General features: G+C 33.7%; 1 protein-coding gene across 4 annotated transcripts in view; it reads right to left on the bottom strand.

Annotated features, from left to right (window-relative positions):
• Positions 1 to 20,979, bottom strand: part of LOC127164609 (coiled-coil domain-containing protein 136) — a 45,394-nt gene extending 24,415 nt beyond the window's left edge. For 3 of the 4 annotated variants that reach the window (XR_007827681.1, XM_051108631.1, XM_051108629.1), the window contains exons 1-2: positions 18,425 to 18,556; positions 17,914 to 18,156 (exon numbers count right to left, since the gene is read on the bottom strand). Coding sequence is in view for 3 of the 4 variants with exons in the window: in XM_051108631.1 (XP_050964588.1) it covers positions 17,914 to 17,968 (55 nt within the window). In the remaining variant the exon portion in view is untranslated. Of the gene's footprint in view, positions 1 to 17,913; positions 18,157 to 18,424; positions 18,557 to 20,845 lie in introns of those variants that run through there. The other variant, XM_051108630.1, reaches the window with a different exon arrangement.
• Positions 20,980 to 25,861: the final 4,882 nt, after the last annotated feature.

Genomic DNA, 25,861 nt, shown 5'->3' on the forward strand with positions numbered 1-25,861 from the left:
CAGAAAGCGAAATAAAGTTAAATAAAATAATGCATAAAATGAAATAAAATAAAACAAAATAAAAGAAATACGATGACATGACAAAAAAGATAATAAATAAAAAATACAATACAATAAAACAAAATAAAATAAAAATAAAATACACAAAATAAAATGACAGAAAGCAAAAAAATAGAAATAAAATAATGCATAAAATGAAATAAAATAAAATAATAAATAAAATCAAAACAAAATGACAATAAACAACAAAATAAAATGACAGAAAGTGAAATAAAGTGAAATAAAATAATGCATAAAAAGAAATAAAATTAACCTAAATAAAATAATAAATTAAATAAAATGGCATGACAAACAAAACAAAATTACAAAAAATAAAAAATAAAATACACAAAATAAAATAAAACAGAAAGTGAAAAAAGAAATAAAATAATATGTAAAATTAAATAAAATTAAACAAAACTAAATGAAGTAATAAATTAAACAAACAAAACAAACAAAACTAAATTACAATAAATGAAAAATAAAATACAAATAAAATACATAAAACAAAATGACACAGAAAGTGAAATAAACTGAAATAAAATAACTAAATGAAAAAAAATACCAAAATAAAATAAAATAATAAATGAAATAAGATTACATGACAAACAAAACGACAACACATAAAAAAAAAAATAGAATAGAACTAAAAGAAAAAATAAAATAAAATTCACAAAATAAAATGACAGAAAGCAAAATAAAGCAAAATAAAATAATAAATGAAATAAGACATGATAAACAAAACAAAATTACAATAATTAAAATAAAAATTATATATCTATATCTGTCTTATATCACATTAAAATAACTTAACTCTTCTCACACATTATATATATATATATATATATAAACATTTTTTTTTTTTTGCCAGAAATACTCTGAATTGAGCTCAACTTGTCCTGAACCAATAATATTCCTTGAGACGAATTTTCTCTGCTCTAATACATATTACCTCATCTAGCAAAATGCCATTTACCGTAAAAGTTGTCTCGCTGTCATTCCCACATTCTCTGTTTAGAAAGGAGATGTGCAGCTATGCATGTCCCACACCCCCACCCCCAACCTCCACCTGTTGTCTCTGGTGAGAACCTACTAAATCCATGCACTCCAACACCTTCATCTAAGGAACCTCTTCATCACCTGCTGGCCCCAAGCTCTCATCTCTCTCCGACACCAGCAGACCTTCAGACCCCCCCTCAAGCAATCAAAACACCCACCCAGGGCCACCAGTGCCCCAGTGCTAGAGGAATGTGTGCTATTTTAAGGATTTAGGCCATGAATCTCCCCTCTGCCTTCACCTGTTGTCTGTTCACAAACACAACACACACACAGAGTCCAGACAAGAAATCAGCAGTGGCCCTTGCAAATTGTAAGAGACCCATAGAGTCCTCTAGTGGCAGGAGTGGGTGTAGACATTTTATATACATATATATATACATCTTTATACACATAATAAATAATAAAATAAAATGTTAAATGATAAATGCATTACTTAATAATATCTAATAAAATATATTTAATTATACAGAACTGCAATTAATAATAAAAATTAATTAGTACTTTAAATTTAAATAATTAAATAAATAAGATTTTAACATATACTACATAAAATGCTAAATTAATACTAATTATTATAAACACAAATATAATTTATTAATAATATATATTACATGAAATATTTAAAAAGAAATAAAATAAAATAAAACAAGACATTAAACAGTTCTCATTTGTTATTTTTTCCTATGCTGAATGAAAAGTGACAAAGAAACTGAATGAAAGAACTTAAAGTGAGCAGCTGATCTCCTCCTGCTGTCATTCTCCTCTCCAGTGCTAATCACTTACCAAAGTAAGAAGCCAGCTGGTTAAAAATAGCCCATTTCAACACCCTCCTTCTCTTCTATCCCATTCTTTTCCATTTCCAGCCTTGAAATATTCACATCGCCTCTTTCATTCTGTTTTCCAAATGATCCTCCTGTTCATTCCCAGGTTCATCCTTCTCTTCAACAGTCACCTTAACACCCTCTCTCTCCTCATCTTCCCTCTAGTCTCATCTATAACTCAGGTGCCGGCCGTTGTTGTTTCGCTCACTTGCCCTCTGACCTTTAAACTCAGAGAACCAGTTCAGACAATTACACACACTTAACCTCACTCTTAACTCTCACTCTCTAGATCTCTTTAAAGGGACAGTGCATCCAAAAATGAAAATTACCCCATGATTTACTCACCCTCAAGCCATCCTAGGTGTGTATGACTTTCTTCTTTCAGACGAATACAATAAGAGTTACATTCAAATCAAAATTTCTGGCTATTCCAAGCTTTATAATGGCAGTGAATGGGTGTTGAGATTTTGAAGTCCAATAAAGTGCACCCATCCATCATAAAAAGTACTCCACACAGCCCCAGGGGGTTAATAAAGGCCTTCTGAAGCGAATCGATGTGTTTGTGTAACAAAAATATCCTTATTTAAAACTTTATAAACTGTAATCTCTAACTTTATAATGTCAGTGAATGGCTGTTGAGATTTAGAAGTCCAATAAAGTGCAACCATCATCATAAAAAGTGCTCCAAGTGGCTCTGGGGAGTTAATAAAGGCTTTCTGAAATGAAATAATGTGTTTGTGTAAGAAAAATATCCATATTTAAAACTTTATAACAGTAATCTCTAGCTTTATAATGGCAGTGAATGGCTGTTGAGATTTTGAAGTCCAATAAAGTGCATCCATCATCATAAAAAATGCTCCAAGTGGCTCCGGGGAGTTAATAAAGGCTTTCTGAAATTAAATGATGTGTTTGTGTAAGAAAAATATCCATATTTAAAACTTTATAAACAGTAAAATCTAGCTTTATAATGTCAGTGAATGGCTGTTGAGATTTTAAAGTCCAATAAAGTGCATCCATCCATCATAAAAAATGTGTCACACGTCTCAGTGGGGTTAATAAAGGCCTTTTAAAGTGAATCAATGCATTTGTGTAAGAAAAATATCCATATTTAAAACTTTATTAACTGTAATCTCTAGCTTTATAATGGCAGTGAATGGCTGAATTTAATTAAGCCCAATAAAGTGCATCCATCCATCACAAAAAGTGCTCTACACCGCGCCGGGGGGTTAATAAAGGCTGTAACCTCTAGCTTTCTTCATCCTAAACCATCTGTTGAAATGCCACTCTCTCGCATACAACAGTTAGCAGAATTGTTTTTCTTACACAAACGCACGATTCACTTGAGAAGACCTTTATTAACTCCCCAGAGCCATGTGGAGCACTTTTTATGATGGATGGATGCACTTTGTTGGACTTCAAAATCTCAACAGCCATTCACTGCCATTATAAAGCTTGGAAGAGTCAGGACATTTTTTAATATAACTCTGATTGTATTCGTCTGAAAGAAGAAAGTCATATACACCTAGGATGGCCTGAGGGTGAGTAAATCATGGGGTAATTTTCACATTAATTTTTGGGTGAATATGCATCTAAATGTATATGAATAGATACATAATTAAACCAGTATCTTAAATAATTTGGCTGAATCAACATTTCTATAATATCACAAAGCAAATCTAAATTGGATAATGCTTGTGAACGACATGAGGTCCACACACAGGACACAGAGACAGTCGGCCATGCCAAACCTGACTAGACGATTCACCTCTCTGATCCTCTTAGATCAGATGCCTGCGTGGGATTAACGGAATCTGTCGGTGCGGAAAATGAATTGTCTTGCCAGCAACTCCTCCCCCCCCATTCCTCCATCTTTCTTTCTCCCATTCACTCCCTCTTTCTCTTTTCCCCGTGTTTGTTTTCTCTCACCTCCCTCTCTCTTCCTAAATGAAATAAATATATATTCTCCTGTAATGAGCCCTGTGCTGTATTATTGATCATGCTTTGCAGATTAAAGTCTTTCAAACATCTATTAAATAATAATGAACCAGTGGGGAAACACACACACATACAGGCTGAAGCAGCAGCAGCACTGGCAGGTTTCTTGAGCTCAGAGGATTATAAGCAGCTTTGATAGCACCCAATCATCTTTATCCAGCATATCAGAGCTATGAATTATTCTGTGGGGACAGAAAATTATTTTTACATGCAGACAGACATCTGGATCAATCACTGGATAGGCAACGCACACTGCAATCATGAAGCATCCCTATGGATAAATAAGGCAAAGTAGTTATACAACAGCAGCCTCAGTGGTTTTCTGATACTAATTAGTGCGAACTAGTGCCGTTAGTCTATGATCTTTGATATAAAACTTATACTTCAGCATACTTTTATATATAATGTTTTAAAATTTAAAGCAATAGTCGCCCAGAAATTTAAATTTGCTAAAAAAATGTACTCACCCTCAGGCCATCCAAGATGTAGGTTGCTACATCTTTAGCATAAAATCACTTGCTCACCAATGGATCCTCTGCAGTGAATGGGTGCCGTCAGAATGAGAGTCCAAACAGCTGATAAAAACATCACAATAATCAAGTAACCCACACGACTCTATTAATCAATGCATGTTTTTTGTTTTAAGTTTAAAGCTGTGTGTTTGCAAGAAACAAATGCATCATTAAGGCGTTTTAACTTTAAACCATCTTTTCTGACGGCACCCATTCACTGCAGAGGATCCATTGGTGAGCAAGTGGTGTAATGCTACATTTCTCCAAATCTTACATCTTGGATGACTTGAGGTTAGTAACAATGTTGGAAAATTGTCATACAAACTAAATTATAACTAAAAAAATACTATTTTCTAATTTTTTAAAAATAAAAAAAAATGCATATACTCCAATGCACAGAACACAAAACATATGTGAACTTTTATTTTTTTCTCCTGTAATAACATCATGCACCATATGTGCAATGCTGCCATAACAGAGGCCTCACTTCCTGTTGAACTCAGATTCTTGCGATTTTCTCATGTATGAGCATTTCAGCTCAATAATAGGCATCTTTGTTCAACAGATGTAGTTTTAGACCATGTGAGAGTCTGTTTCTGAATTTGTGTCATTTTTCCTGATTACAATTCCATGATGGAATCTCCAGCCACATAAAAATGAATGAGAATTGTATTATGTGGAACATAAACCCAACTTTGAAATCAGAGCATGCATTTACAAAACAACTGACACGATTAATTTGCAAAGGAGCACTTTGGAGATAATAATTAAATGAAACAATTTCAGACCATGTCCAGAGGCTCATATTTAATCCTAATATCACGAGTGGTATTAAATGTTGACGTGCAAAGAGTCCCATCACGATCATCACGAACACGGACAAATATAGTTCTCGGAGTTCTCATGAGCTCAGAGAATTAATATCATTCTGGTCACAAGCGCGGCTTTGGGATCAGCCAGTGGCGCTGGCGGAAATCCAGTGTCATTTCTCAACATAACAAAAACAACATCAATCAAACACTGATGTATTCACATGTCTTGCACCCCTTCTAGTTATGTTATCGCCTGTGTCCTGAGCTGTCAATCATAATGCCAAAACTGTCAGCAGCCAATCAGAGTGACATAATCTCAATGAGGGAGTAACTATTTTAAATACATGAGAAAAGTATTTCAGGGGTCTTTAACAGGGGGGTCTGTGACCCCTAGGGGGTCCACAGCAGTACTGCATCCATTTATTAACAAATAAAATAATAAAATAATATAAAATAAAATAAAATAATAAATAAAAAAAATAAAATTTAAAAATTTAAAAAAATACCAATAAAATAAAAAGTAATAAAATAAAAACAAAAAATACCAATAAAGAAAATACAATAAAAGAAAATACCAATAAAATGAAATATAAAATAAAATAAATTAAAATATGATTAAAATAAAATAAAACAAAACACAAGCCCTATTAGGGTCCACTGCAGTACTGCATCCATTCATCAATAAATAAAATAAAATAACAAATAAAATGTTTTATTAAATTAAACTAAAAATAAATACCAATAAAAGAAAATAAATTACCAATTAAATACAATAAAAAATAAAATAAAATACAAAATACCAATAAAATAAAATACCAAAAAATAAAAATAAAATAGAATAGAATAAAATAAAATAAAATAAAATGATAAATAATTAAAATAATCTAAATCTGGGACTCTATTTTAAATACATGACAAAAAGTATTTCAGGGGTCTTCAATAGGGGGTCCGCTGCACCCATCTATTAATAAAAAAAAAAAATAAAAATGATTAATTATTAAAATATTAAATATAATTCAAATATTTCATCCATTTCACATTTAACATTCAAGTTAATGATTTTACACATCACTATTATTTACATGAATTTCTAATGCAAACATCATAAATGAAGTATGCAAATACATATAGTATCATATTCATGTTATTATAGCCATTTTATTTAAAATGTAATACTCTCTTCTAGTCCTTGGCCTGAAAGACCCCTATTATACCCTATTTTTACATGCATATTCACTTTTCAGTGCGTGATCAGCCCGTGTCTGGCTAAAATCCAGACTGTGACATCAGTTTCCTGTTTATAGCGCTGCTCTCACGCCCAGTGCTAGCTGAGGGTAACTTTACACTGACCTTAACCTTAACCTTAACACATACACACATCCTTCAACACACCTTTCAGCCTTATAGTCTCAAGTTATCCATCAAATCCAAAAATAATATTTAAACACTTAATTTAATGCAGCCTGTCGCCAGCATATGAGCTGCACAAGAAAAACAGAGTCTAAACATCATTAATAAACTAAGCACAGTGCTGGAAAGAAGAAAGATGATGGACAAAGTCACAATAGCCTCCTGGGAAATCAAGGAGCAGCACACATACATTCACAAAACACAACTAGACTAGACTCTTGCACACACACCTAAGGAGTTTTCTACTTAAGTTGCATTCCTCCTCATTATTAAAGCATGACTGCAATGCAGCGAGCTGTTTTTCCACAGCAAACGCCTGCCAAGAACAAGCAGTACAGCTGCAGAGGCTGAAGTGCTTCAAAATGCATCTTCAGTAATGGGTCAAAAGTCGCACTTGTCAATGTTAAACAGCTGCTGGTGAAGTCAAACGGGCTTCTAGAGCGTTAGCTGCAGGGTTTTGACTGAGGAAAGTGATGTGGTCGGTGTTTGGTGTTGTATAAGCCTGCAGTAAACCACAGGTTAAGTATAGACTGCAAAGTCTTTGCGAAAAAGGACCCAGACTGAGCTGGCTAAACAATGCCTGTCAGTTATTAAACTGACAGCTCTGGTGAAAAACAGATGCGTGGGAAAGGGGTCTGAAACTGTCACCTACAGGGACTGTCAAGCAAATGTGAAGTCCTAATAATGGCTCTAATTGCTCTCAAAAACGTAATTTCTTTTATCATTTAATTACATTTATGTTGTTCCAAAACCTGTATGACTTACTCTCTTCTGTGGAACACAAAAGAATACAATTTGTGGAATGTTCATGCTTCTCTATTGTAAATTGTAACAGTTTTTTTCTCCACTATGCAACATCAAATTGAGTGTTCCATTTCTTGTCACATATTTGTCACACAATATATTTAAAGGGACTGTTCACCCAAAAATGAAAATTACACCATGTTTTCCTCACCCTCAAGTCATCCTACATGTATATGACTTTCTTCTTTCAGATGAATACAATCGGAGTTATATTTAAAAGTTTTGTGGCTCTTCCAAGCTTTATAATGGAAGTGAATGGCTGTTGAGATTTTGAAGTTCAATAAAGTGGATCCATCCATCATAAACAGTACTTCACATAACTTCGGGGGGTTAATAAAGGCCTTAAATATTGCAAAAAATACATATGTTTTTCTTACACAAGCGCATCGATTCGCTTCAGAAGGCCTTTATTAACCCTCCAGAGCCATGTGGAGCACTTTTTATGATAGATGAATGCACTTTATTGGACTTCAAAATCTCAACAGCCATTCACTGCCATTATAAAGCTTGGAAGAGGCAGGACATTTTTTAATATAACTCTGAATCTATTAGTCTGAAAGAAGAAAGTCATATACATCTAGAATGACTCGAGGGTGAGAAAATCATATGGTCATTTTCATTTTTGAGTGAACTATCCCTTCAAAGTTGGATATGTAAATACATCCATGCATGTAAAGCGATATATACCATATGTAGCAAATTTCAACTGCTTGATTGTTTAGATTTGGAATCACTAACATCAAACTTTGGATGAAGTAACATTTTGAATCTATACAAATGCAAATACAATTTGTGACCCTGGACCACAAAACCAGTCATATGGGTCAGTATTTTTAAACTGAGAGTTATACATCTGAATTATACATTTAATTTATAAGCTGTAAATAATAAATAAGCTTTCCATTGATGTATGGTTTGTTAGGATAAGATCATATTTGCCTGAGATACAACTATTTGAGAATCTTGAATCTGAGACTGCAAAAAAAAATCGAAATATTGAGAAAACCGCCTTTAAAGTTGTCCTTAACAATGCATTTTACTAATCAAAAATTAAGTTTTGATATATTTACTGTAGGAAATTGACTAAAAATGAACATGGAACATGATCTTTGTTTAGTATCCTAATGATTTTTGGCATAAAAGAAAAATCAATAATTCTGACCCATACAATGTATTTTTGGCTATTGCTACAAATATACCCATGCAACTTAAGACTGGTTTTGTGGTCCAGGGTCACGTCTGAGTTTAAGCATAGAGGGAAAGAATATAGTAAAATTATATGGTGCCATTTTTGTCCATTTTAGAGCTCTACAACCTCATTGTAATGTAAAGAGCAACCAGGACATTCTGTGAAACACCTTTAGTGTTTCACATTGAAAATTAAGTCATACGGGATTGAAAATGCATGAAGGTTCTTAAACAAATGTTAAAATTTCCTATTTCTATAAACCGTTCTTGTAAGAAACAGCTCTAACTGGATTAATCAACATAATCTTTCAAACAGCCTTGTAGTGACAGGAAAATGAGTCATTGCAGAGACGGAGAAAGTTTTGATTAAAGATTATAAAAGACAAGGCTTTCTTTCCATTACAATAATGTGCACCAATGAATTATGCACAAAGGACATTTATTAAGCAAGAAAACAAGGTCAAATTTGGTTTCATATTGCCTTTTGATTTTTATATTGCAAGCACACACTGCAGAGAGCAGGGAAAGGTGTTGAGTGACATTTTCTACATCGCAATCCATTCAAAAACATGCCTGTATAACCCTAAAAGACTCATACGTAAACACACACCACTAACACAATGTAAATCACCATCCGCTTGTAAGCACAGACCTGTGTTTCAGGAATATCAATGAGGCCTAACAGGTGGGGGAGGATTATGCTTTCTCGAAACACCCCAATTATGTATCCATGCCTGCTTTCTTCTCCTCTATTGTGACACTGTTAATTAGTTCTCATTAGGCGATGACAACCTAGACATTACCACAGCAGCAGAAAGCATCACATCAGACTTTGATACCAGCATAATGAGTGAGTAAAAATGAAAGCAGTGCTCCATCTGCGACTGTAATAGTTGATCATTATTTAAAATCTAGTCTGGAAAGCTTTATGTCTGTCCAAACTTAGTTTTGTCTGATATCAGTTCGTTTAAAGAGCACGATTACACTGACAACCTAGTTCTTTTAAATGAAGCAGCCAAAAAGATTTATAAAACAGTCTTGAACTCACTTGTTATTTAGCGGTTCTAATTAATTTTATTCTGTCAGTAAATCATTCAGGAATGTTACCGAATCCACCACAGTGAATCACGAGCCGTGATTTATTATTATTATTTTTTTGTATTATTATACTCTGTTACTTTATATTATTTATTAATATGTATAAGTATTTAGCATTAGCTTTTATTTTTCTGTTTTTAGTTTCACTTAAGTTTCGGTTTCAGCAATTTTGATCTGCGCTTTTGTCTTTTCTTTTATATATAATTTTATTCTTATTTATTTATTTCCAGTTTTAGTAATTTTAGTACATTCAAATTAACAAATGCTGCCAAAGAATATATATATTGGGTTTTTTTTTTGTTTGTTTGTTTTGTTTTGTTTTCCTTTTTGGTTTTATTTTAGTGTACGTTTTAGAAATTTTGGTCTGTGCTTTTGTTATTTCATATTCGTATATTTCATATTTATTCAGTTTTTTGTAATTGTAACTTTTCCAATTTTTTTAGTTATATAATATAAATAGTGTTAGTAATTTTAGTACATTTAAATTAACAAATACTGCCAAAGAAAATATATTTATTTTAGGTTTTAGCTATTTTGGTCTGTGCTATGGTCATTTCTTTTAGATTTTTATAGAGTTTGTTTTATTTATTTATTTATTTATTTATCTATTTTTTCAGTTTTAGTAATTTAGTTAAATTAACAAAAGCTGCATGCTGCTGAAGAATATATAAATATATATATATATATATATATTTTTTTTTTATTGCGTTTTTTAATTTAATGTTTGTTTTTTATGTGAATTCAACAAAATAACACACTTCTGAATAACCATCCTTGAATCAAACAATTCTGTATTTTATTTGTTATTTGACTTCTAAATGTTTAATTTTAGTAGCCAGAGGCTCCCTAGTCCTGAACAAAGGCACATAAAAGATTTAGAACAAACCAAATATATCCTTTATCTCTATTGGCCCTGTTAGCACGATATCCGAGCTCTTCGCCCGCTGTGTGGTAGAGCCGTCCAGTCTGAAACCCTTGCAGACACACATCATTGACCATTACACACACATCCAGACAACTGTAAGACAAGCCTCATGAACAAAGAAGTCACACTGACTGTGTCCTTCCCAATTAGAATCATTTCTCAAACACAAGGAAGGAATATCAAAATCAAATGCTTTTTCTTAAAGAACAAAATAGTAAACCAATGTGTCATAACACCTAAAGCCAGAATAAAAGATCTGAATAAAAACGTGGCATAAAAAGGGTGAGAGTTGTGTTTAAGTGAGATATCACCAGGTCCCAGAAGCATCAGAGCGCTTTAAATGTGTGTGCGTGCACGTGTCACATTTCTGGCGCAGTGAGGAGAAGCATGAATTATTCACATCGACTCTATCCTTGGCAAGGTAGAATGAGAGAGGAGGAGAGAACGAGAAAGAGAAAGGGATGAGGGGTGGAAGTAGGAAGCAGGAAAAAGGGAGAAGGAGAGGAGAAAGCGGCACCGGAAAAAGAGATTGTTGGTTTCTCACTTTCACAGACGCAAAAGAAGGAGCTGCATGACGTTCGAGTTCGCAGGAGTTCACACGCTCTTGCCTTGTTGCCATGGTTACAGCCCCCTGCCCAACCCCAATAACTCCTACTGGTATCATTTTGCACTTAACATGCATAAAAACTACATGAACAACCTTGCCATCTGAGTTACATAATGTAAAAAAACCCAATCCTCTGAACATTGATGACAAGGATGAATGATTATAATACAGTGGTAATTGCAATCCATTAAAGGTGTATGTACATTTTAGACTGTAGTAAAGCATAAAATACTATATGTTTGCAGATAACAGCTGAATTCATATACTTGTTTCTCGGAAAAACAATGTAACAGTCTACTTTAAAATGTGTGTTCTGTTTCGGAATGTCTATTTTTGTTTTGGTCAGTGTGACTCCGCCCACTTCCAGTTTAACCAATTGACACTTTGCAGGGAGTTTGACTGACAGGTGATAGGGCTGGGCAATATGGCCAAAAATGATCATGATATTTGTTTTTCATATCAGTCAATATTGATAATTAGCACGATAAATGTCAATTTTTTATTTCTTTCGAGTTTAAAGGCAGATTTTTGCTACAATGTGAAAGCTTGAAAATATTCTTTATGGCATGTTTTTTGAATTCTTTACGCTTTTTCCAGTCATTTTTCCTCAAAATCTTAATAGAAAAAAAATAACTTCTTAGTTCTGCAAGTTATTGTATGAAATCAAGAAACAGGTTTGTGTTGCCTGACAATATTATTAACAATATAACATTTTTTTCTTTTAGAAATAAACTTGAGTTAGGATGCAGATGTAGATTTATGTTTATTATCAAAATCAGTAATATCTGTAAAAATTGTAGCAACCTAGTTTCTAGTAAAATTTAATTCTTCTGACTCTTTGAGGTTAGTTTTTTTAATTAACCATTGCTCTCCCATAGTATCACCCATAGATCATGATAATAACAGTTAAAACCACAAATGTAGCACCTCAATACCATGGTAAAAATGTGATATGGTTCCTAGGTATTTGTATGAAAAACAGTAGTCTAAATACATTTAGTATAAATGCATGTACACTATAGCTTAATCACAAAAGACTGTAATTATATTTTAAATGACTAGTGCTTTTTTTTTTTTTGTTCCAACTCTGCCGCATAAACATTATATTGAACTTTTATCGAGCTCTTATTATCGTTTATCAGAGCAAATTTATATTGCACGATAATTATCATTATTGAATTATCATCCAGCCCTAACAGGCGATCTGACCAATCACAGCAAATCTGCCATTTTGTTTGGCAGGTCTTTGTGAAGGGTCAATTGCATTTTGACACCCTGGGTTGCCAGCTGGTAGAAAACACTGCGTATTGCAGCCATGGAAGCCTGCAAACGAACTGGGTCAGAGATTGCAGATTCTCCCCAATCTAAAAAGTCTCAGCATCCGTCTAAAAAGCTCTATGACCAGAGAAACATTCAAACATGGATAATCAACTCATTAACTTACAGTGTAAGACTCATCACCTTCTACTGGCAATTGCACTTGTTCCTGTTACGTGTCCTCAATCTGGCAACCCATGTGAGCTGTTAAGTCTAAGGAGGAGGCAGAGGAGAAACAGCGCTCTCCAATATTTTGAATTCAGACTGCTGTACCCATTTTAACTGCTAGCTGTCAATATTACATATTGCACCTGAATAAAAAGGTGATGCTTGAGTTGTATCTTTGACATGGGACAGTCAGCAACCACCTAAAACAGCCTCAGATCACCTAAGCAATGTCCTGGCAACTTCTCACAACACCCTTGCATAATGTCAGAGACTTTTTGTCAAAATCTAGTGGGTTAGTAATATTATTCCACATCTGTGCCATCTGGGTTACATCATCAGAAAAGTAATTTCAACGGTGGAGAAAGTTTTGCTGAAACATTATGAAGAACAGCCTTTTTTCTTTTAGAACAATGTGCACTGATAAATTAGAGAAGTAAACTGGGTCATGTTCTGATTTAATGTTTTGAGAAAAAGCACAAAACTCACACACACGAAGCTGATGAAAAATAAGAGGAAAGAAAGTGAGCTGGATCTCTCCAAATCTCAAAGCCAGCACTCTCTGTGGACTTCTTGAGCTCTCACTCATGAGAAAGCTTTTTCTGAGAGTGTGGGCCCTACACACTATTTCTCTCCGCATGTAACTTTTCTTGCTAAGTGAGCGTGATCTCACTTGAACGGCCCTTGTGATTCCTGCCGTCAGCTCTTCTGGAACGCTCTAAAGAGCCACTCCTCACATATGAGATGGGGTCAGTGAGCGACAGAGGGAGGAAACCCACAGGAAGGAGAAGAGGAAGGTTTTGGAGGAAGGAAAGCTGCAGTATGCCTTGTTTGTGTCATTCTGAGTTCAGAGGTCAACGTATGTAAACCTCCACAACCCATAAACAGCATAAAGAGCATTCTGAGTTCAAAGTAAGTTAAGCATTCGAGGCAAGCTCAAATTTCCACAGAAAATATCTTCAGTAGATCCTACTGTGTGAATGACATGTAAACAATTCCTTTTTGGTATCCGTCTGCATTTTATGTGAAAGTAAGAGGTTTAAGGAGTAGTTCACCAAAATGTACTCACTCCCAGGCCATCCAAGATGTAGATGAGTTTGTTTCTTCATCAGAACAGATTTGGAGAAATGTAGCATTGCATCACTTGCTCACCAACGGATCCTCTGCAGCTGAATGGGTGCCGTCAGAATGAGAGTCCAAACAGCTGATAAAAACAATATTTGTTTAAAGCTGTTTTTTGCTTTAAACAGTGCTTGATCTGGGCATATTTCTCTCCTGATTCTGACTTTTTCACTGGAGAAAGCAATATTATGGATAAAAGACTCATTTTTTAACCAAAAGCAACTGTTAATGATGTATTTGTTACTTACCAACACGCAGATTTTCATTTCACAATACGTCAATCGATGCACTTGAGTCGCGTGGATTACTTATGGATTAATGTGATGTTTTTATCAGTTGGTCGGAACCTCATTCTGACGGCACCCATTCACTGCAGAGGATCCGTTGATGAGCAAGTGATGTAATGCTTGCAACCATATAACGTCATCGAAATAATGGTGCCAAAATATGTATAAAATTATGTGGATTTCAAATAACGTAAATATTTTGTGGGTTTTCTACTACATATTTCTGTAAGCAAACATTATTTATGTTATATTAAGCTGTACAAGTCTTAATACCCAGGTTAAAAACATGAAGATTTTAATTTCACAAGACATTAATTGATGAACTGGAGTCATGTGGTTTACTAGAGATTACTGTGATGTTTTTAATCAGCTGTTTGGACTCTCATTCTGACGACACCCATTGACTCTGAGGATCCAGTGTTGAGCAAATGATGTAAAGCCAAATTTCTCCAAATCTGTTTCAAAGTAAAACAAACTCATCTACATCTTGAATGTAAATTTTCAGCAATTTTACATTTTTGGTGAACTATTCCTTTAGATGACTTTACATTCAGGACAAAAGGCAAAAATCTGGATAAGCACAAACAGTATTTTATTTTTCGAGTTGTGTTGCTCACCATTTAATGTCATCGAAATAATGGTGCCCCCATAGTCCAAAATATGTATAAATACAAATTTTTATTTCACAAGACATTAAGTGATGAACTGGAGTTGTGTGGATGACTTGACATGATTATTGTGATGTTTTTATCAGCTGTTTGGACTCTCATTCTGACGGCAGCCATTCACTGCAGAAGACCCATCGGTGAGCAAGTGATGTAATGCTAAATTTCTCCAAATCTGTTTTAGATGAAGAAACAAGCTCATCTACACCTTGGATGGCCTACATCTTAAACGTAAATATTGAGCATGTTGTTATGCTTTTACAACAGTGTGTACTGTATCTTAACATTTTTTTTTTGGTGCAATGCACTATTGGCCTCCATTGTAAGATTTCACAAACTGAGTAACAGGCTGAAAACTGACTTTTCTATCAGCGCGACAAAAACAGACTGCATAGAAATTCCTAGCGTTGGTGAGGTTTTCGAGTGGACAAAGACTCAGACAGGCATGAAATGAGAAAGGGCCTCTATATGTAAATGAACCGCGGTTGCAGAAAGTTTTGGGGTTCGGACTGGACCTAAACTTTGTAAGCACTATGGCACCCAGAATGTGGGCGGTGAGAGAAAGAACGTGTGTTTTCATCGCCTGGGGGTGGACAGGGAATGCAAGTGACTCTCAAATAATGTGGAACATGTGGGCGTCTGGTGGATGGAGGAGAGGTAGGCAGCACCATCACTGCTGGCTAAATCAGCAGGACATTTATAAGGAGTTGTCAAGGAAGCACTGCAAATAAGGAGTTAAAATAATCTCCTCTTGCTCCCCAAACACTGTAGGAGCTTTTAAACCTCCTTCAATCTTTCCTTCCATCTCAGGTCCTCCTACAGAAGCATACGTCCCAATTTACTGCAGTATGATCCAGTAAAACAATACTTGTGCGTTCTTGTCGCAGCAGGCAAGGTTCTCTGGAAAAGGAGCAGTGGAGATAGAGAAGGTGGGACTGAAGCTTTGAAGATCACATACGGCGCCGCTTTTGATCAGAGGCACAATTTAAAACAATCCCTCTAGACCACAGACAACAGCTATTTAAGACATAAAAAGCCCTTCCAAGGAGAAATCTACAGCATTACAGTGTTTGCCTATAAATGTATGCGCCCAAGCACTCGAAATATAATCGTTTCATAACAACACCCCAGTGAGCATGCAACATATCAGAAAGACAGTATTTGGTTGCCCATAATCCCTTGCTGCACATCTTCAAAGCCCTTCCATCTATGGTAACAAAGCTACCGCATTTACTTGTAAATATACAGCGTGTGAAAACAAAACAGGCTTAATTTACTAGCAGATGCACACAGGAGACCACAGTACACCAAACTTGGTTGGTTAACAAGATTAGTTTAGAGAAGCATGAGAATCAGTGGTGTCAAAATTTGGCAAGTTTGGAAAATTGTAATATCTGTAAGCACGAATAAGAATTGTGAGCTACGATGGAGGCTAAGGAATCCATAAATAACTTAAAGATTATTTATTTATTTATTTATTTTTAATATTTTCCCTATCTCAAAGGCAACTCATTTATTTAAAGGTTGATTCCCCCCGAAAAGTATTGTAAAATTGTATCATTATTATTATTATTATTATTACTTATTTATTTTTATTTATTTACTTTTTTTTACAGTTCCATTTTTTAAGTGAAAAAGAATATACATGGATAGATTGAATAATAATAATAATAATAATAACAATAACAAAGGCATTACAAATTATTATTATTATTATTATTATTATTTTAAAAAAAAAATTTATACTTTCCCTATCTCTTAATATGCAGGCAACTCATTTATTTAAAGGTTAATTCCCCCAAAAAGTATTTAAAAACTGTTATTAGTATTATTATTATTGTTATTAATAATAATAATTTATTTTAATTTATTTTTTAGTTGTTGTTTTTTTGCAGTTCCATTTTTTAAGTTAATAAGAATAAGAATAATGCACATGGATAGATTGAATAATAGTAATAAAAAATAATAGAAATAATAATAATAATAATAATAATAAAGGCATTATAAAATATTATTATTATTACTTTAATTAATTAATTAATTAATTCCCTAGCTCTTAGTATGCAAAGGAAACTAATTTATCTAATTGCTGAGTCCTAGAAAAAAATAAAATGTTTTTGTTGATATTATTATTATCATTATTTTGCATTTTATTCCACTTTTTAAGATAATAAGAATACGAATAATACACATGGATAGATTAATAATAATAATAATCCATATAGGTGGATTAAAATTAATAATAATAATAATAATAAAGGCACAACAAATTATTATCAATTTTATTATTGCTGTTGTTGTTGTTATTATTTTGAATGTTGAATCCCCATCTCCCCCCCAACAAAAAAATTAAAAGATATTTTTGTTGTTGTTGTTTTTGCAATTCCATTTTTTAATGAATAAGAATAAGAATAATACACATAGATAGATTAATAATAATAATAATAATAATAATATTGTATGCTTTTTGAAAAAATCTTAATCCATGTTTTTCCAATAAAAACAAAATAAATAAATACATAAATAACAAAATAAATAAATAAACAAATTAAATTAAAACATGTTACGAATTTTGTTTCTCAGGGTTATTTTTTACCTCATTGGCTAATTATTATTATGATTATTATTATTTAATAATAATAATTATGAAATATTATTTGTTGTTGTTGTTTTTTTCAAGTATAAAATAAAGAATTGCTAATGACTCCAAAATAAACTTTACTCAAGACATATGATCTGAAAATATATCACAAAATATAACACAATTTTACTAGCAGTTGCATTAGATGATTCGTAAACAGAAAACCACCATCACAATCTCAATTTCTGAGGTTTTGAGGCTTGTTGTTTACCTACACATATCAGTCTTCATCAAGACACACACATAACCTTTACTTTGACTGACACCAATACCACTCTCTATTTAACATCAGACAATGACAGCGAGATTCATCCTTCCAAACAACCTTCTGCCTCATGACAGACCAGATAACAATGCAGATGCAGGTTGGGGGAGAGAAAACAATAATTATTCCCATGCACCGCTGCACAAATGAACACCTGTAGATACATCACACACACACACACCTGCAGGATCCAAGACCTCTTCAATGACGGGCGGCAGACGCAATCCGCAGTCCATGGTTGTCGTGGCGACAGGCCTCAGGAAGTGGGGGGGTGGGGGGTCGGAGGGGGGTTAGATGTCCAAACACACGCTTGCCGATGAAGCAGGCGCAGTGATAATGCTCAGAAAAGCGGAGGGACGATCGCACACAGCCCTGCGAGGAATGTCAGGCTCCACACACACTGTGCTGCGACGGTCGATACATCCTGAAACACACACACACAAATACACACAGACACACAGATCAGTTCAATATCTTTCTAACCAACTGCAGAAATCACCGTCTACACTGCTTACAGATGATTTATTGCTCTTCCTGAACAAACTGTGCAGTTCTCTCCCTCTCTCCTCTCCTGTTTCTTATTGTCTCCTTCGTACAAAACAAAGCTTGAAACCCTGCACAGCATCAAGGGTATTTCAGCAACATGATCAATCTGTGACTCTCAAACACACAGAAAGCATCGGTCTGCTTACCTTTAATGAGATCTGCGCGCAGCTCAGGACACTGACAGCTTACGATCCCGTTACTCGCTGTGCATTATGTGTCGTTTACTGCGCGCCCTCCTCTCGCCTCCCCTCCCTCCTTCCTTCCCTCTCACTCTCTCTTGCTCGCTCGCTCACTCGCTCCAGCTCTCTTGCTCCCCCTTTATCATTTGACTCAGTTTGCTCTTTTCTCATCTGTTAACTGTTTGATTGCTTTGTGTGGTCCGTTGTCTTGCAGATTCAATTCTCTTGGTGTTTGAGAACATCTTAATTCTTTTTGCACTGATATAGATTTTGGGGCCACAGTGACTACAAAGCAGCAAAGTAAAGAACAACTAAGTTGTTGGTTTAAGACATTCTGATGTAAGATATTTATAGTAAAATATTTCATTTTGTTTGACTGCTGTTGTTATTTTTTTAAATATAAATTTTTATTTTACTTGTTATTATAATTTTAATAACACATTTTTATTTTATTTATTATTGTTTATTGTTATTATTAAATATAGCTCTGAAAAATAATTACATAAATAAATAAAGGACCATTACAAAATATACTATTTATATTTACTATTTATAGGTATGCGTTTGAGTAAAATAAACATTTTTGTTTGCTGTAAACTAGAAAAAATGACAACATTTCTCCTAAACAAATAAACAAATAAAAACATTGCCATTTATTTCCAGAAAATGACAACTGGTTAAAATAATGAAAATATGCTGTGTTTTCAGACCTCAAATAATGAAATAATAATAATAATAATAATAAATAAAATAAATAAATAAATATTTTTGAACTTGCTTCTTGCCATTGAGGACTGAAAGCACTGTTTAGTTTTTGTTATTTTATTTATTTATTTATTTAATTAAAAAAAAAAGTTCAGTTTACTTGAAACCTTACCTATGAATAGTAAATACGGGAAAAATTATCATTTTTTAATGGTCTTAATTTTTAATGCTACTATTATTCTATTATTTTTTATTATTATTAATTATTTTATTTAATTATTGTTTAATAGCTGTTATTAAAGATTATCAAGGATTATTATTTTAAGTGTTCATTCTATGTAGCTCTGGAAAACAAACAAACAAACAAACAAACAAATAAATAAAAGACCATTATAAAATATACTGTTTATTTATTTTAATTTCTATTGATTATTTTCTATTTAATTATTATTTAATTGTTATCATTAAATATTATCAAGGAATATTATTTTAAGTCTTCATTCTATGCAGCTATTGAAAATAAATAAATAAATAAATAAATAAATAAATAAATAAATAAATAAATAAAAGACCATTACAAAATATAGTATATATATATATATATATATATATATATATATATATATATACATATATACATATAAGTCCTCCTACATAAATAAATACTCATATACATAAATGTCATTTATTTGCAGACAACTGGTCAAAATAACAAAAAAATGCTAAAAAAATATGCTGTGTTTTCAGACCTCAAATAATGAAAATAATAATAATAATAATAATAATAATAATAATAATACATTTTTATTTTTTTATGAACTTGTTTTCTTGGTATTATTCAAGGTCTGAAAGCACTGTTTAGTTTTTGTTATTTTGGCCATGTTTTTTTTTTCTTAATAAAACAAATGTTCAGTTTACTCAAACACATACCTATAAACAGTAAATATAGAAAAACTGATTATTTTTTGTAGTGGTCTCTATTTTGTGTACATTTATTAACAAATAGTAACAAAATTACAAACACGCATTAACAAATATAAATAAATAGCAAATAGTAACATTTGTAGTGATCTCTATATTATTAATAAAATAAAAATGAGAAATTATATTAATAACTAGAAATGTTTCCCTGCCACTAACTGAAATATGTGTAAGCTGAAGCACAAAAACTACAACTGAGCTAAAAATAAAACCAAACATTAATAGTAACATCAAAAGCATATAACAAAATTACTAAACAATTAACTAAAGTGATTGGACGCCAAACCCATGAAATTTACAAATGGCCAAGCCTGCTCTTGCGTTATAGGAAGAAAAATAAGTTGGATAAAAGTACGTAGGGTTAATTCAAGTTAAATAGGTCATTTTCCCAGCCATCTGAATAAAAAAAGAGTGTCCAAATTTACCTGAATTCACCATAAATAATATCATTGATAATGTAATAATAGCACTGATAATGTGCACACTAACGTTACGTAACCTAGTTTGTGCTGCAAAAATCGTAAGTTTGCTATTCTGACAGCCATAAACAAACATACTAAGGCTAGAAATGGCAGAAGGGATCATTTATTTCGAAAAAAAAACACTAGTTAAGGGACAAGACCTATTTTTGTGACATCTTGGTGCGTGTAAATCGATGTACAATGGCCTATAGACGCAATGTGCTGCAGAAATTGCACTTACCAATTACCACACTCAGAGAAGGAACTTTACTTCCCTCATTAAGAAACTACAGCTCCCTGGAAGACATTTTGCCATTCGCAGTGTCGTAGTTTGCAAAACCATTCAGACTGTGGGACATTCGTGTCAGCGCTCGAGAAAGAAAAACACAAGACGAGCCGCTGCTCTGTCACAGCAACCTGATGGCGTTGCTTGGCAACCGAGCGGTCCGTTGAAAGGCAACTGAATATCAGCTGAAACGAGGCCAAAAATCTTCCCCTTAAATGACACGACAAAACAGAGAAGGAAGGCTTCAGAAACGAAACTGGAACGAGCTGGGTAAAAGTTTAACCACATACTTACACAGATACACCTACTCAAGGTTGATGTTTATGTGCGAGTCCGATAACACGATCCGTTTCGGCCTTTTTCTCTCCGTTTCACAAAAACACACCAAAAAAGCTCAAAGGAATCCTTATTAAGTTGCAAACTTACTGATCTACTATTCAAGATGATTCTTCTTCTTCTTCTGAGCCAAATTTCGGTATCTACCTCCTCCTAGAGCTTTCAAGCTAGAGCCACCAAACTCGGCCCAGACCTTCAGACTGGTCTGACTCGGTGTGCTGTATCTTTTCTAACTGATCCGGCTTATGGTTTTCGTAAACCAGACTATCAAAACCACCAAAAATCCCATAGACTTACATTGACGGACTGTTCAAATGAGCCAACACTCTTTAAACTCCAACTGACAAAATTCAAATCTAAACTCCCAGAAACTCTTGAGGCTCAGTCAAGCTTCCCTTCTATGTACTATTTCTAATCCATTTAAGCTTCCACTCTAATATTTCTAATCTATCGATCTATCTAAATCATGCTAGCAACATACTAGTAACTTGCTAATCATGCTAACAACATGCTAGTAACATGCTAATCATGCTAACATGCTAATAACTTGCTAATCATGCTAGAAACATGCTAGCAACTTTGCTAATCATGCTAGAAACATGCTAATGACATGCTAATCATGCTAGAAACATGCTAGCAACTTTGCTAATCATGTTAGAAACATGCTAGCAACATGATAGTAACATGCTAATCATGCTAACATCATGCTAAAAACTTGATAATCGTGCCAGAAACATGCTAGCGACATGCTAATCATGCTAGAAACATGCTAGCAACTTTGCTAATCATGCTAGAAATATGTTAGCAAGTTGCTAATCATGCCAGAAACATGCTAGCGACATGCTAATCATGCTAGAAACATGCTAGCAACTTTGCTAATCATGTTAGAAACATGCTAACAACATGTTAGTAACATGCTAATCATGCCAGAAACATGCTAGCGACATGTTAATCATGCTAGAAACATGCTATCAACTTTGCTAATCATGCTAGAAATATGCTAGCAAGTGGCTAATCATGCCAGAAACATGCTAGCGACATGTTAATCATGCTAGAAACATGCTAGTAACTTGCTAATCATGCCAGAAACATGCTAGCAACATGTTAATCATGCTAGAAACATGCTAGCAACTTTGCTAATCATGCTAAAAATGTGCTAGCAAGTGGCTAATCATGCCCGAAACATGCTAGCGACATGTTAATCATGCTAGAAACATGCTAGCAACTTTGCTAATCATGCTAGAAACATGCTAGCAACGTGCTAATAATCTAGAAACATGCTAGCAGCTTTGCTAATCATTCTAGAAACATGCTAACAACTTTGCTAATCATGCTAAAAACATGCTAACAACTTTGCTAATCATGCTAGAAACATGCTAGCAACTTGCTAATCATGCCAGAAACATGTTAGCGACATGCTAGCGACATGCTAATCATTCTAGAAACATGTTAACAACTTTGCATGCTAGAAACATGCTAACAAGTTTAATCATGTTAAAAACATGCTAGCAACTTGCTAATCATGCCAGAAACATGCCAGCGACATGCTAATCATTCTAGAAACATGATAACAACTTTGCTAATCATGCTAGAAACAAGCTAGCAACATGCTAATCATGTTAGAAACATGCTAGTAACTTGTTAACCATGCTAGCAACATGTTAGTAACATGCTAATCATTCCAGAAACATGGTAACAACTTTGCTTATCATGTTGAAAACATGCTAGCAACATGCTAATCATGTTAGAAACATGCTAGTAACTTGCTAACCGTGCTAGCAACATGCTAGTAACATCCTAATCATGCTAACATCATGCTAATAATAATAATCATGATAGAAACATGCTAGCAACGTGCTAATAACATGCTAATCATGCTAACAACATGCTATTACCTTGGTAATCATGCTAACAACATGTTAGTAACATGCTAATCATGATAACAACATGCTAGTAACATGCTAATCATGTTAGAAACATACTATCAACATGCTAATCGTGCTAACAACATGCTAGTAACTTGCTAATCATGCTAGCAAAATGCTAGTAACATGCTAATCATGCTAGCAACTTGCTAGTAACATGCTAATCATGATAGAAAAATGCTAGTTAATGCTGTTAACAACAAGCTAGTAACATCTTAGCCATGTTAGAAACATGTTACTAACATGCTAATCATGCGCGAAACATGCTGTCAACATGCTAATCAGGCTAGAAACATGGTAATAACTTGCTAATCATGCTAACAACATTGTAATCAGCCTATAAAAATACAATCAATAAGCTAATCATGCTAAAACATGTTAACAACATGTTAAATCATGTAAGCAATGTGTTAAATCATGCTAGCTGCTTCCGTACTTTTACAACTGCTTCAAACTTTCAGGTTAGGCTTTCTCAAGCCAATTTAAAGTTTGTTCTCAAACTTTACTCATCTAGTTTTAATCTAAAAGCCAACAAACTGACAATAACTCCTTTGTTGCTGCAGAAATCTACGATCTGGCACCGCAAAAGATCGATATGTTATTATACAACTTAGTCCAGGCCTTCATTTCATGTCCATTAATATTTTCCCCTAACAATTTTATTCAAAATTCCCTTAATGTCCTTTAAAATTTGTTTTTATCCACATTTTTCCCATAAGAGTGGGCGCAGCCATTTTTATATGGGTCTGACTTCCGGTCTCATCTGTGTAAAGCTGTATTTAGCTGTACAAAACAGCTAGTTTTGCAGCTTGATATTGCACATTGGTATGTCTCACCACGCTATTTTAATGTATTATCTTAATCATGAACACACTGGTTTATAATGCAGTTTTACCCTTTACTGCACGTTGTTTTTATAGCGGTTAACAAACCGGAAGTCTCGTCCATACTAGGCGTACTTCCGCGTTTAAGAGTAAGGTGGATATCTTAATTTTTTTCTTATGTTTGCAAGTATTCTGTCAAACATATTAACGACCAAACAACCCCATGGGTACATTGTTTTGCAACATTTTATGACTTAAATTTAAACACATATTCAAATATGAGTTTAACTTGGCCTAGAAAATATGTTTGGCCAGACAAAGGCCTGCCATATGGTGAAATTGTGTCCACTGCTGATAATGAATTGCTGAATATATATTGGTTTTATAATAAATTTAACCTTCTATGTATCAGAGGAGATACATATGAGCTAACAGTGTGTGTAGTTAATGTTTCTGGTTAATGCTTTAAAATATTTCAAATAACTGGACTGCTTCTTCTTATATAGTTTTACAGTATATTTTTTGTGTAACATGTCTTAAAATTCTTTAAGGCAGTTTTTTAAAAATCTGACCTTAGTAAATGCACCCACAATTATAAAATGAGCCACACTGCAGTGAAATAACACATTTCCTTCCTGTTTCAGAGTTTCAAACATGGTTGAGATAGCAATCGCAGTCCACGCTCGCTTTCCATCCAGGTGTCCCATATTGCACGGAAGCGAATGAAACTGCCAGTTCCCAGACGGATAGCGTTGCCCTGAGCACTGCCAATCTGCTGGAAACAAACTGCGACCTTGAGTCACAACTCTCAGGCTGCTGAGGTCAGAATTACAGTTTCTAAACAACAGAATGACAAGAGCATCCCAGGACATTCATAGTATCAGTAGGAAAACTGATACAGGATCGTGGGATAGGGCACAGAGCTGATGCTATTTTGAAAATGTTTTGAAAAATGATGGAAAAATGGGAAAAGACCTGGGGTGTGATTTTTGAGTGTAGAGCAGATTTGACTAAATCAGTGGTTTTCAAACAGGGGGCGCTTAAATGATTTAAGTTACACATAACCTTGATTAAAACACTAAAACATGTAGAAAGTACATAAACATTAAACATACTATTCTTAATTTACCAAATGTACATATCAGTTTAGATAGGAGGGCCTTTGAATATTATCTTGGACAAAGATGGGCCTTGGGATCAAAAAGGTTTGATACCATGTTTTTCTGAAGCCCAGAATCAACTTTATGCTTTATCAACCATTCACCTGATGCCATTACACAAAACTGGTAATTACACAATATTAAAATGGATCATTAACACAAAGTTAGGCCTTAGAATTCTAACTAAAACACTAACAGCATCAAATAAGTATAAATTCATCAAAAATTGAATAGAGAAACAATGAAAAACCCATTTATCTCTAATACAGCCCTTGCAATTATTTTAATAAATGACTCACATAGACTGAGAAAAAATACATTTAATTTGTTCCAGGGATATTAATATGGATACATTCACCCCTGGAATAAATATTACAGGACTGATCACTGGTTATCGAACCCTCTCATGGCTGCTTAAAGGGATAGTTCACCCAAAAATGAAAAATTCTCACCCTTCATTTGTTCAAACTTTATATCTTCTGTGAACCACAAAGGAAAATATTTCAAGCAATGTTGGTAACCAAACAATTGACGGTAGCAATTGACTTCCATAGTATTTTTTCCCATACTATAGAAGTCAATGGCTGACACAACACAGTGAAAAATATCTTCTGTGTTCAATAGCTGAAAGAAATTAATCAGTTTTTAGGGTGACAAAATGAAAATTTTTATTTTTAATGAATATACAGTTAAATATTGCATCAAATCAACATTTTGCATTTCTAC

This window comes from Labeo rohita, chromosome 4, assembly GCF_022985175.1.
Source record: "Labeo rohita strain BAU-BD-2019 chromosome 4, IGBB_LRoh.1.0, whole genome shotgun sequence".
Taxonomy (NCBI): Eukaryota; Metazoa; Chordata; class Actinopteri; order Cypriniformes; family Cyprinidae; genus Labeo; species Labeo rohita.